The 13,718-nt window shown below is 36.5% G+C and overlaps 1 protein-coding gene across 15 annotated transcripts in view; it reads right to left on the reverse strand.

Moving 5' to 3' along the window:
- LOC106883961 (transmembrane protein 245) overlaps window positions 1–11,472 on the reverse strand; it is a 501,684-nt gene extending 490,212 nt beyond the window's left edge. For all 15 annotated transcript variants that reach the window (XR_016241093.1, XR_016241092.1, XM_089349237.1 and 12 more), the window contains exon 1: window positions 10,800–11,472. Coding sequence is in view for 13 of the 15 variants with exons in the window: in XM_089349237.1 (XP_089205363.1) it covers window positions 10,800–11,312 (513 nt within the window). In the remaining 2 variants the exon portion in view is untranslated. The remainder of the gene's footprint in view (window positions 1–10,799) is intronic.
- Between the last annotated feature and the right edge of the window lie 2,246 nt (window positions 11,473–13,718).

A 13,718-nucleotide genomic window follows, 5' to 3' on the forward strand; every position in this document is an offset into this window, starting at 1 on the left:
CATCCAGCTTGTCTTCTAATAAAGAATCCTGTAATCATAATAGTATTCATTATTATAATGATACATTAAAACACAGTGACTTCAAAGAATTGTAGTAGTGTGGTGGACTCTCTCATTACTTCAACAAATAAAGATTCAGCTATGAGGAATATTATTATAGAGAGCATGGTTTGTGCAAAGTCAAACCTGCTCTATCACCCTTCAAGCTTGTACTGATCTGGTGCAACAAGTATCACCAGGATGCAGGAGTTGTATGGAATTACCTTCTCTTAGATGAAGAGCTAAAGAGCTGAAAGGACTTATCTGCCTTGGGTTCATTGGAGTGTCTCTAAATGGCCATCTGGAAGCAATTCCATGATATCCTAATTAACCCATAGCTGGAACCCTAACTGGTGATACAGCTTCAGATTAGAGTAGATCTGGGAACAATAGCAGTTAAAAGGTGGTTCCACACACCTGGAATTCCCAAACTAAGGCCTCACTACTTTACAAAACTAAACTCATAAGCATGAAAATAGGGAATAAAATATCACAAAATCCTCCATATAGTTTAAATGTTTGGTCTAATAAGTCCAGGATTTTCTGAAATCTTATACTTAGATATTTCCTGGTGATCTATAGATATCATTAGATCTTTAATAGAAATAACATTAAGGTGAGCTTCATTTGCACAAAAAACTTCTGTACTTCCATAGATAGTATAGACAGAAGAAAACTTTCCATTACAAACTTTCAAATATCCCTTCCTCTTTGTAATTTCAAAAACTGTAATATTTGACCGTTCAATAGTATGTGTTTTTCTGAAGTACTATTTATCGAGCTAAGATCTCTCTTGCAAATAACTGAAAGAAAAAAAACTATATGTAGTTTATTGAAAATCCCTTTAAAACAGATTCTGACATATGTATGCTCTCAAACATTCAAAACGATGTCTTATCACCTCACTAAATATATCTGAAATCTAATGGATGATAACATCAACAATTATAAAATCAATTGGTTTTTATAGAACATACATCCCCAGCAATAAATGCTCTGGGAGGTGTGATCTTTTTCTCTCTGAGAAGTGTAAAATCCTATATTTTGCAATATTTAACAAAAGACTGAAATTGTTGAATTATTCAGGCAGACACTATTGTTGGCATTTATTGAGGAATTTCCAATTACAAACTGGCTAGAACAGTTTAGTTCCCACCTAATAGATTTTCAATATCCTGAAAGATGGTCACATAATAGAAAATAAAATGCAATCATTCATCAACGCAAAACCTTCATTACTAATAGCCATATTCCTTGTTTTAAAGTGTTTTATAGAAGACACAAAAATATTATAAATATTCTCATGTGAAAAGATGAATACATCATGTGTTTTGAGTATGACAACTGAACAGCTGAATTTGTGATGCATTTTCTAATATTTATTATTTATTTACTTTTTTGCAACAAATCAACTTTCAATAACTAATCATATTTCAGTGTCTTTAGAATAGTTTTATTTATATATTGTGACACCAGTACTCTTCAATTGTGTAAATCATCAACAACATCAATCTATAGCATGTAATAAAATATCTTTATGGCATCCGTCAGTCTCAAACAACCATGGATCTGCACCTGAAGAATTTTTTGTCAGCTGCTGGTGGTGATGCAGTATCTGCTGTGGCTGTACAGGTCCACATGGGCGTGGCAGTTTTGCATGCAGTGACTGCGTTTGAAGATGCTCTCCACCAGTGCTACTGCATTTTTTCTTCGGTGGCAAGTTTCAGTTTCTCTATATAGGAAGTATGTTTTTCTTCAGTTATAAACAAATGTCCACATATATTGATTGCCTGACTGATTGATTTATAGATAGATGTATGTAAGAGAAAGAGAGAGAGAAGGGGGAGAGAAGGAGAGAGAGAGAGGGAGAGCAGAGTGTGCATGTATGTGATGCATGTGTATCAGCATATGTATGAACTTATGTACACATGAGTGCACACACAAGTCTGCAGGTGTGTGTATTTTTTAAAATTAGGTTAGGAAAAAGTATTAGTGGTTTGTTCACAGCTCTATGACTTAATGGTTCTGCAAAAGAGACTGATAGAATAAATACCAGATTTAAAAAATAAGTACTGGGGTTGATTAATTCAACTTAATCCTTCAAAGTGGTGCCCTAGCATGGTTGCAGTTCAATGATTGAAACAAGTACAAGTTAAAGATACGCATGCACATATATATGTAGTGTTTAGTGATGGAAAGCAGGAATTAAAGGAAATTCAAATGAATACCTCAGTGTCAAAACACAATGTGAAAAACTTGGCTAAAAGAATGTCAGGTAAGCATAATAGGAATCTGTATAGGTTAAATCTATAGGGTGATCAATATGAACTGCAAATCTGAGAAGATTCAATAATCAATTAGTTGGTCCATTTATCATAGAATATAATAAAGTTACTTTCTCAAGTCATGCTAACCTGGTTTCCATGGTATATAAATTTCCCACCTGGATGAGATGCCAGTCTGTTGCTGGATTACTAACTTTTGCCAGACAAGTGGACTGGAGCAATGTGAAATGAAGTGTTTTGCTCAATTGTAGTGGTGTGGTAGACTCTCTCATCACTTCAACAAACAAAGATTCAGTTATGAGGAATGCATTGCCTGGTCCAGGAATCAAAACCACAGTCTTACAATCATGAGTCTAACACCTTAACCACTAAGCTACGCATCTCCACTACAGAATATAATAGCAAGCAATCAGACAAAATATTACAATGTTGCTGCATAACTTTATTTAAGGTTGTGATTGTTTAGAATAGGTAGAGGAACTATTTCCTCCCTATAAACATTGATTTGTGCATATTAATTTATATTATTTTATTCAACAATTAATTAATTAAACAGTTTTCTCTCCACCCTTCTTGTTAGACATTAAAATTATTATGGCAGATATTGAGTTTCCAACAAAATATTCTGTTGTGGAAGTGGAGTTGCATAGCATCAGAATTAGAAGCTTCAAGTATTCTCCTATCAAGATAATTCCATTGATGGAGATTCTAGATAACTCACATATCAAATTGCCTTCTTTGACTTTGTATAAACTTCCCAAGATGTCATCAAGTTTAAAAGTATGCTAGTACAGGGAATATGGAGAAAAATGGAATTTACTACTATATTTTCATTGCTCCAATCACAGTAATGGAAAGAAAGTATCCAGATATGTTAATACAAAGAAGAGATTTAAAAGTAATGGATAAAAGAAAGAATGGGGGGGGGAGGCTTTTTACTGAATGTATATAATAAATTATTGCTTGCTTCTATAGGCAATTCTATATAATATTAGGTTTACTACAGTTAAACTAAATTAAATTAAGCATTATAGTTAAGGATTGGATGACAGATTATTTAAGAAATGAGTACTTGCGATGTTACATATGAGATGTACTTGCGATGTTACAAATTCAATTTGGGGTTGGCAGAATCCATGAGAATAGAACATAGATAAGTTATTAATGTGGAACTTTTGTGTGGAAATTTTTAAAACATCTTATTAAATAAGAGTGAACAACAAATTAATAATATGTTATGCTTATCAATTAATTAGATACTATACATTTGATAATTTCCAGTGCCTCTATGAAGCACAAATGACAGCTATTACTGCTCCCTCTGTAAGGAAGAGCACTACCTACAATAGACCATGAAATGGAGTTGTCAATATTCTGCCCTTTGAGATCCTAGATCCTAGATGAACTTCACCAACAAAGTGAAGTTTTCTTTTCTTTTGTATTTAAAAAAAAATGAATATAGCTCTGTAGCCTGGCCTTGAAATTCAAAGCAATAAGCCCTATCTAATAATGAACATTCTGAGGTGTTTTAACCATGCATTCTATATATTAAATTATTCCTCAAGCATTAATTATCCAAAGGATATTTATCATCTGTTAGATATGTAACTACAAAAGGCCTTATTTATTCTAAAAGTGATAAGGTTATTGCTATATTATTATCATCACCAATTTTGTACCAGATAGATGTGCATTATTTGTAACAGACCCAGATTTCTCTACACAGTCTGAATTAATAAATGTAGCATCACTATTTCTAATAGCATTCAGTTTCTAACTGTTAATAACTGCTATAATACCTACTAAATTAAGAGTAGTGGAATAAGCAAATGTAATTTTCATTACTCACAAAGGAATCCTATTTCCCATGTCTATTATAATGATTCATATTGGTTTCAAATTTTGGCACAAGGCCAGCGATTTTGGGGTAGGTGTAAGTCAAGTAAATTGACCCTGTAGTCAACTAGTACTTATTTTATTGACCCTGAAAGGTTGAAAGGCAAAGTTGATCTTGGTGGCATTTGAACATAAAGTTGGAAGAAATACCACTAAACATTTTTCTGGTACAGTAACAATTCTACTACCTTGTCACCTTTATAATGATTTATATTACCTTGACATTTATTACATTTATGTTCTTGCAAATATAATCCACTGTCTTTGGGTATTTTGTATTTCCTTCAGAAATATGACAGTTTTCAGTATATCCTACCCTAGCTAAAGTGACATTATAATATTCTGTCTTCTGTAAGAAAATCTCATTAGCTGATAGCCTAAATTGTTTGGTGCATTTTCTTTTTCTAACACCAGTACTATAGATGTTATATTTCCCTTGGCAAGGCTAAAGAGCCCTCTTAAACCATGCGTTGTCACTGTTCAATTCAATCTATAAACCACTTACATAGTGTACTGAATGCTTTCATCATCACACCACACTAGTGTTGTCACTTTGTGGCTCACAAGAGACAATCCTCATAACTGAATGAGAGTAAAAGTTCAATTATGATGGAAGAAACAGATTTTTTTTTTATTGGTAAGCAAGCAGTAAGAGAGCAACAGTGTTGCTTGGCTGCCACGTTTCAATTTCTTCAATTTTTGTGCCAACTGATTTCATATTTGGTATATTGGTGTAGTTTTTTATGGTAATCATTGACATGAAATTCATTTTTGCCATAAATCAATAAATAAAGAGTTAATACCTTTTAAATTTGTAAATTTCAATCTAAAGCCACAGACATATAGGTTCCTGTTTCAATAGTAAAAATCATGCCAAAACAGACACAATAGCCTGGGGTAGTCTTCTACTTGGGTGGCTCCTGTCAAACCGTCCAACTCATGCCAGCATGGAAGGCAAACATTAAATAATGATGATACACACACACACATAATTTGTGCTGGGCTGATGATGCTCTCCCTTACCCACAGTATATGAAATCTAAAGAGATCAGTTCTAGTGCTCCAAGGATCAGCTCTAGTGTATCCTGCCCCAGGACTGGGTTATGTCTCTAACAGTCTTTCTACTTGCTGTCATCTCCAGCTATGCCCACTCTTACACAGATGCTACCCTAACTTTTCATTCCTTCCTAAACTTCCATATCTAAGCATCAGTTTCGTGCAGTACAAACACTTTGAGCTCCAAATTCACACTAACACCATGAAAAAGGATCTTGAAAACATTCTCCAACGGATTCATTCTAGTCTGGTTTCTTTCAACAATGAAAACAATAACTGCACATACCAAGAGTCAAAAATCACAGAATATATCAAGAAAAGTCATTGCTCTTCATCTTCACTCTTAAATATGAGCAGCACAAAAGCCCTTACAACTGTTTCAAATGCAAGGCTTCACTATTAGTTAGGATCTCTCATACAAATACACAACTTTATCATAAAACTGGCCTTTCTATTCAGACCCAGAAAATATTTTGGCTACCACAACGGCGTGCTGCTCTCAACATCTGGGATGTTACTGCAGCTGCTTATGCACACAGAGACATCCTGGACCACATCTAGAAAAGGGTCACTTGACTAATTGGCATAAAGCTACTTACAGACATGCCCTGACCTCTCAAATCCACAAACACACTGCCGTTTTTCTCTGGCTTTTTCTACTGCTACTACAGTTACTCAGAGCTGGGTTGAGATTATGGCACCTCCATTAAAGGACCTGACTACTCATTTCTTTCTCTCTACACACACACACATATGCATATAGGTAGATGTATGTTATATCTATTTTTATTATTAAGAAACAGTCCTCTCAAGAAGAGGACAATGAGAGACTTTCTACAATTTCAGTGACCAAAGAATACACATGGACAATGAGATAACGTCCCCAAGTTACACATCTGGGGAAAGTGTTGAAAGTTAAGTACCATTGTGGGAAGGTTTGAAGAATGTAAAGACAGATTGATCCAAGACAACTGTGAAGGGTGGGGGAAAAAAGATGCAGTGCAGAGTGGAGATACCCAGTGAGATGCTGGAGGATTTCATTTAGAGCAAGAGACCACTCAGTAGTTATTTCACCTCAAAACCACAGGCAACGCTGTTATAATGTTACCTAAAACACCCAAATTTCAAAAAAAGAGAGTGAAATGTTCCCCACTGAATGTCAACAAAGCATGGTATAAACTAATCCAGGGCCTTCACAAGCTCTTGCAAGTTACATTAACAGGGTCACTTAAAAGGAAAATTGAGTGTTTGATAGCAAATGTCTTCAACATGCCCAAGGAATACTTTGGTACCAAAAAGAGGAAGGATGCAGCTGGAAAGCAACTCAACAGGAGGGAGTGAAAGATCTTGCATCTGAGGAGAGAAATTAAGATTCTCAATAAGCAATTTAAAAGCACAAATGTTAAAGCATAAAAGACTTGACTATAGGACTCTGGGAGCAACTGTGCAGATAAGTGAGATCAATTTATGAAGGACCTATAGAAGATTAACAAAACACTATTAGGACAAGCAATATATCTATGGAGTTGTGAACGAATTCCTTAAAGAGAGCCATAGCGACATTACTTAGGTGATGAGCATTAAGGGCACAACCAAAGGTCAAGTCAGAATGGATAGAAGCCCAAGATGTTGAATGGGTATTTCGATCAGCTTCTATTCCAAATGGTAAGAAGACATGCCCAATGCTACTTTCCAAGCTATGAGAACTTTTGCAGAAAGTATGGGCAACAGGCATCATCCCTTCATTCTGGTAAGGAGCCGATAGCTGAATCACACTGAAGTGAGCCGATTCCTCCGAGATTAACCTGTTCCAAACCATTTCTTGCCTGAGTATTACAAATAAGATCTTCTCAGTCTTACTCTAAAAGATGATCTACATGTTGGGGAATAAATGTATTAATACATCTAATTGCCCCACACATCTTTAGATATTTGGAACACACAGTTGTGCTAAACCATCTGATCTGAAAGGTCAAGAAGATAAAAAGTAATCTAACAATAGTCTGACTTTACTTGACCACTGCATACAGCTCAATCCCTCACATCATCAATACAGCTATGGAACACTATCATACTTCCCACAAAATTTAGGGGAATGATTGCCAGCTACTTCAAGTTCAGTTCCACACTACCTATTTCACAACTCAGTAGAATCTGGAAAAATTATAATCTTGTACATATTTGTCTTGGCAATGAATCTGCATGTAACAGCAGCATGGAAAGAATCCAGAGGGCCAATAATGAAATCTGGCATCTGCCAACCACCACTGAGAGCCTTCTAACCAAAACTGCTTCAACCTATGTACAGGCAAAGTAGATCCTGAAGGCACTTGGTAACCATAGACCAGGATGCAATCGAAACCAAAGACGTCAAAAAGCTTGTTGATCAGGAGTGGGAATGTAGCTAGCATGTTCTGGCTCCAAGTTCAAAGTGGGGTTATACCAGCCATTGAGGAGAACCCAAGTAATGTGGTATAATTCCTCCTTTACTGGAAGAGATGGTACATTTAAGCAGAGAAACAAGCAGATGATTGGATAAAAGAGACAGAGGGATCAGGCTTATCAGGTCAGTTCATAGGTTGCTACATAAACTCATGACTGCAGCTGATGTATGAAATATATGACATCTTTGAACAACATCTCTGCAGATGGGTTGGAATTCCATCAAACCATTTGTGGTGATGTCCACAGATGTCATAGATATCTATGAGAGAGCTCATAGTGCTGAGGGTCCAAGAGACAACAGAAAACAATCACCATGTGAATATGGTAGGGCTTGCTTACTAGGTATATTGGATACAGTTGATCAGTCACTCAAGTGACCACTGTCCTGGAGGGTACTCTATAAGTAAAGCTGTCCTTCTTCCTATTGTAAAGGTGCATAGCTCAGTGGTTAGAGCATTGGGCTCACAATCATGGGGTAGTGAGTTTGATTCCCGGACTAGGCTGTGTGTTGTATTCTTGAGCAAGACACTTTATTTCCTATTGCTCCAGTTCACTCAGCTGTAGAAATGAGTTGCGACATCACTTGTGCCAAGCTGTATCAGCCTTTGCTTTTCCCTTGGGTAACAAGTGGCGTGGGGAGGGGAGGCCGGTATGCATGGGCGACTGCTGGTCTTCCATAAACAACCTTGCCTGGACTTGTACCTTGGAGAGTAACTTTCTAGGTGCAATCCCATGGTCATTCATGACTGAAGGGGGTCTTTACCGCTTCCAATGCACTGTTGCTGACCTCTTACCAACCCAAAATAACCCTAAAATTTGAGGCAAAAGCCTATCCTGCAAACAGTATGGAGTAATTCACTGCACCCTGAAGCACATTCTGACCTGATACCCTAGAAACACTGGGAAAAGGCTAATAAAAGTGAAGGCATAAAGTCCTTAGAAAAATTACCAAATGAACAAACCTGCAGAGAGTTAAGGTCAACAAGCTAAGGGTATCACTAAAAGATATCAGAGTCCTAAGGGAAAGTAATAAGAGTCCTTAGACAAAAGCAGCTGCGGAGAGCCATTTTCTATTTCGCATCAAGCCTCAGACTGGGTGATGCAAGTAGATCTGAAAGGTAGACACTTCTTTCTGGAAGGGGTTGTGGTAACATTGCTCCAAATAGACATGGTTTTTCTTTTCAGCTCAAAACAATCATCATGACTGAACTCACAGTACTCTGGGAGGGCAAATTCAACATCTTTCACCATCTGATTTGGTTAATGAGATCCTTGTTAAAGGATGGCATTCCCCATTGAAGTTGGCTGCTACTGTTTCCTGGTAAGATCAGTGTGTTATTAGTAGCATATCATTGATTCAGAACCCAAATAACAGAAGACTGCTGTTACAAAGATAACCAAAGTAGATGAGACCTGTTCAAAGTGCTTATTTGTGGTTGACAGACTGCAGATGAAACGCTTCTGAAGACAAAGACTAATTCATTCCTTAATGCAGTACTCAGGAGAAGCATACAGAGTAAAGAGTGAAATACTTGTGACCCTGAGATACCTGCTGAAGATACAGTCACCATCAGAAGAATTTGCAAGATTTTAAAGTAGTTCCTGTAGTTTCTGCTTGGGGCAAAGTATCTGTGATGTTATTTCACCAGGTGGAACAAACAGGAGAAATTGCAGTCTATCTGTCTGTCTGCCCCTCTCTCTCTCTCTCTCTCTCTCTCTCTGTATGTATATAAATATATATATATATATACACACACACACATACATTCAAATATATATATATATATATATATATATTCAAGGTGGTGCTCCAGCATGGCCCCAGTCATTTGACTGAAACAAGTAAAAGAATAAAATATATATGTATATATATGGAGAGAGAGATATATGCATATGTACAGTATAAATATATATATACATACATATATATATATATATATATATATAACATGAATATACTACAATAAAGAGTATATGTGTGTGTATACCAAGGCGTAAAAGTTATAAGGATGGATAAAGTAGCTTTATATTACGACAGATACTAAACTTTTTTCAAGTCTCAAACAAAAGAAAAAAAAGGAAGCCTTTTACAGACTACTAACAATTATAATTGTAAATTGTGGAATAATCCTATTAGATGTAGAAAATGACATGATGTTTCTAGAAGAAATAAAAGGAAGGAAGTCCTCCACTGGCAAAAAGTGTTACGTCTAATTTTGGTAGAACTATTTCCTGAAGATCATATTTCTTCCTAGGTCAAGGTGTGCTTCGTTTGAAGTACAACTCCATACAAGGTAAACTAGAGGTTTCAAACATCCACAACTTGTGAAAAGTTATCAAACTATGAAAAGGAACAATAAAAATGTGAAGAATAGATGAAAAAACCCAATCAGATTTTAAGTAACTAAATAAATAAAGATGTAACTATAATATCGATTTTTTTTCATATCGTCACATGCATAATATATTTACAATATCATAAAGACACACGTATATGAGGGGGGGGGGGATGGGAAAATGTAAATGAAAGTCAGAGATTTTAAGGTAAACAAAATATATACATATTCTATTGAGTAAAAAGTATTCACGTGCAGAAGCAGACGGCCGTTATAAATGAATAAACAAAAAGACATGAAAAGATTCTTGCTAGCTATCGAGTTTTTGGTTTGAATGAGTCATATACCTCAGTAATATAAACACAGATACGGTGGAACCGGATTTTGTTTCTATTTAAGTCATAAATTACCTTCTTAATGACGACATAGAATAAATAATTCAAGAACTAGAATATTTTTCTATTTGATGCATGTTCGAATATAGGACCCCATACACACACTTAACTTAGTCACAAACAGACGACTACAACTGCGATTTAATATATCGCCTTGAGATGTTAATAACCAAATCAATATATATAGATATATGTGTGTAAACGACTGACAAAGACTGGTATCAAATGTTACATAGAGTAACGATAGCTACTGACACTCCTCTTATTCACTTGACAGTTGACACGGTTGAACAGACGCTGGAATGATCGACAGAAAATGCTAATAAGAAAGATAGAAAGACACTCACCCAACCAGAACTAAAACACTGGATGACATTGTACAGAAAGGAAAAAAAATTGTAAATCCATGAAAAGATAGAATCGATCGGTCCAAAATAGTACAACAAATTCAGGCAGGGTAATCCAACAGCTCCAACTATAATTAGCTTGAAATGTTTTATTAAAGTATTGCTGATAATTTCAGAAATGTCATTGACAGATTTGATCGGAATAAGGACCACTCCGGCGGCAAAAGGGGTACCGGACTCATGTAATCCCTGAAGCCAACTCCTCAAGACACTGGTCAATGTTCGTTTGAATGGATATAAGAAAGTTCCACATAATACAGCCCATAGTAAGGGTCTGAGAAAGGCCTGTAGGACAAAATAGACAGCCACTAATACCAAACTAGCGAATATAACGAAGAAGTTGGCCGCTGTGTTGTACAGGGCCTTCTTCAGTGCTTTTTCGTGACCCTGTGGAAGTATCTGAAACACATTGTCGAAAGAGGATCGAAAGTATTCAAACGACGGCGAAGCCATGTTCTTCTGCTGTTGCTGGGGAGGTTATTGTACACAAATACGGTTGTCACTTTCTAAACAATTACATTATAGTAATGGTAGCAATAGCGTGTGTGGTGGTGATCGGTGACTGAGAATCGGCGAGGAGACAGACTACAGAAACTGTATTAAGCTCCGAAGTAAATAACAACGGTGTCATACAAAAATCAATAGATTTCTTCACAATGTTCCGCAGTGCGTTTTCTTTATAACATGTTATCAATTAATATTCATCTTATTTTAAACAAATATTAAGCTTAAAATACAGTTTTAAAATGCTTTAATCTAAACGTGGTTAAAAGTTATAAATTAAGTTTTATGTAATATTTATTCCTAACTGAACAGTGGACCGTCTGTCAACTCGGTAAGTTTGCATACGTAACCAATGTTATTGTTACGAAGTTCTACATCTGCAGCTGTTAGATGTTTTCATTAAAGTATATCGGAGAAAATCTTATAACCTGGAACTACTCCATAAACTAATTGATTTTCTTTCTTTTTTTTCAACAAAACCTAACTTTGTTAGCCAGGTTTTGTTGGCTAACGAATCTTTATATATGATGTAAAATTTATTCAGTGAAAATGTCAACAAACTAGGTAGCCTGGAATATACTAACATTCTGAACTACACCTTCAAATAATATCCAACTACTCACAGTACCCTACAACCTCAAGTCGACATAGTTGTTGTTTCTTCTCATTCTTTCTCCCCCCCCCCCCCATTAACTACGACCTTTCTTCTAAAGTACCATCTCCGTCAAAGTACACCTGACTTACTCCCTCCCCATCACACACACCATATATCCATCCGTTATCTCAGTTGGTTCTCACTACTGCTAGTTTTTTTTTTCTTTTTCATAAAGAACCTAGCCTTCGCCTTCTGGAATTCTCTCTCTGCGCACATTTCTTTCTCAGGGGCATCAACTTGCAGCTAATTTTCAGCTGCAACAACCTCACCAGTTTGGAAAGTCCTATAGGTTACATAAGATAGCCTTTCTACTCCGACTAAATTATTGTAACACAAAATGGATAATTGCTTGGTTTCTACTTAACCCTGGCAGTTATTGATCTATTACTCTTCTGACATCGCAAAGGTGATAAAGACAGTCATAAACAATAACTTTCTCCATCGACTTGAAGCTCTTTCCCTCTTCACGGGATACCAATATAGATTTCATAAAACCAAATCTGCTAGAATCTTATTTTCCTTCATCATCCACCTGTGAGCTAGCTCTCATCCCCTAGAAATTTAGGGAAAACAATGTTGTTGCACTTGACATCAGTAAACCTTCAATTATGTCCGACATTTAAATCTTTCTGCCTATTGGGCAGATCGGTGGTTTCCTGTCATATAACATCTCAACAGTGCAGATGAATCATTCTTTGGTATACCCCAGCTTTGTTATCCATCCTCTATAATGCCTTTCACACATGCATCATTTATATGCAACCTAAACACCTACCAAATCTACACTATGAACAGTGATCTCAAAATAATCCTTTGATGCTTCAGTCTTGTTTACTTCAACAGCGCAAAGACACATTCTTTGTATGTGTCAAGAAAACATCACACCCCACCCTCTATAATTGAGTAACATGTAACTAGGCTCTTCAAAAACCAGGGGACCACTGAGGATGTCTCCTGGTGAATACACATGTTCAACAAACTAAAAATTGGATCACAGTGACTGGCCTTCCTCTTCAAAGCTGGACAGTACTTCATCCTTATCAAGTGAGACCACAAGGGAGTACTGCTCTGTCATTTGAGACAGTGCTACTGTAACATATACAGATATTTTAGACCACATACAAAGGATGGTCACTCAACTGAGTGGCATAAAACCACACACACGCACCAGCCTTTGGCTCTCTGATATGCTGTTTCATCTCCTTACCTTTTTTACTGCTACCGCAGTGATCTCTGCTACTCAGATCTGATTGGTTTCATGTTGCCCCCAATAAGGCAATCATGATGTGCTCATCTCTCTTTTTTACTTCACCTATATTGTGTTCTGTCTTCTGGCTCTTACTGACCATCACACCCAGTATGCCAGCCCACTGGAATCTCCTTCTTACATATTTTTTTGATACTGTCATTGACTTGCAACTATTCACTGCATGAACCTCACCAGATGCCTATAAAAGATGGAGACACAGCACCTTCCTCCATACCAAACAAATAAAAAAAAGTGTATATAACATCATTCATTGTCATTCAACATTCGTTTTCCATGCTGGCATGGGTTGGACAGTCTGACAGGAGCTGGCCAGCTGAAGAGTTGCTCAGGTTCCATATCTGTTTTGACATGGTTTCTACAGCTAGATGCCCTTCTTAACACTAACCACTTTACAGAATGTACTGAGTGCTTTTACACAGCACCAGCATGG

This window comes from Octopus bimaculoides, chromosome 3 (assembly GCF_046866305.1).
Source record: "Octopus bimaculoides isolate indiv1 chromosome 3, ASM4686630v1, whole genome shotgun sequence".
In the NCBI taxonomy this organism is placed as follows: Eukaryota; Metazoa; Mollusca; class Cephalopoda; order Octopoda; family Octopodidae; genus Octopus; species Octopus bimaculoides.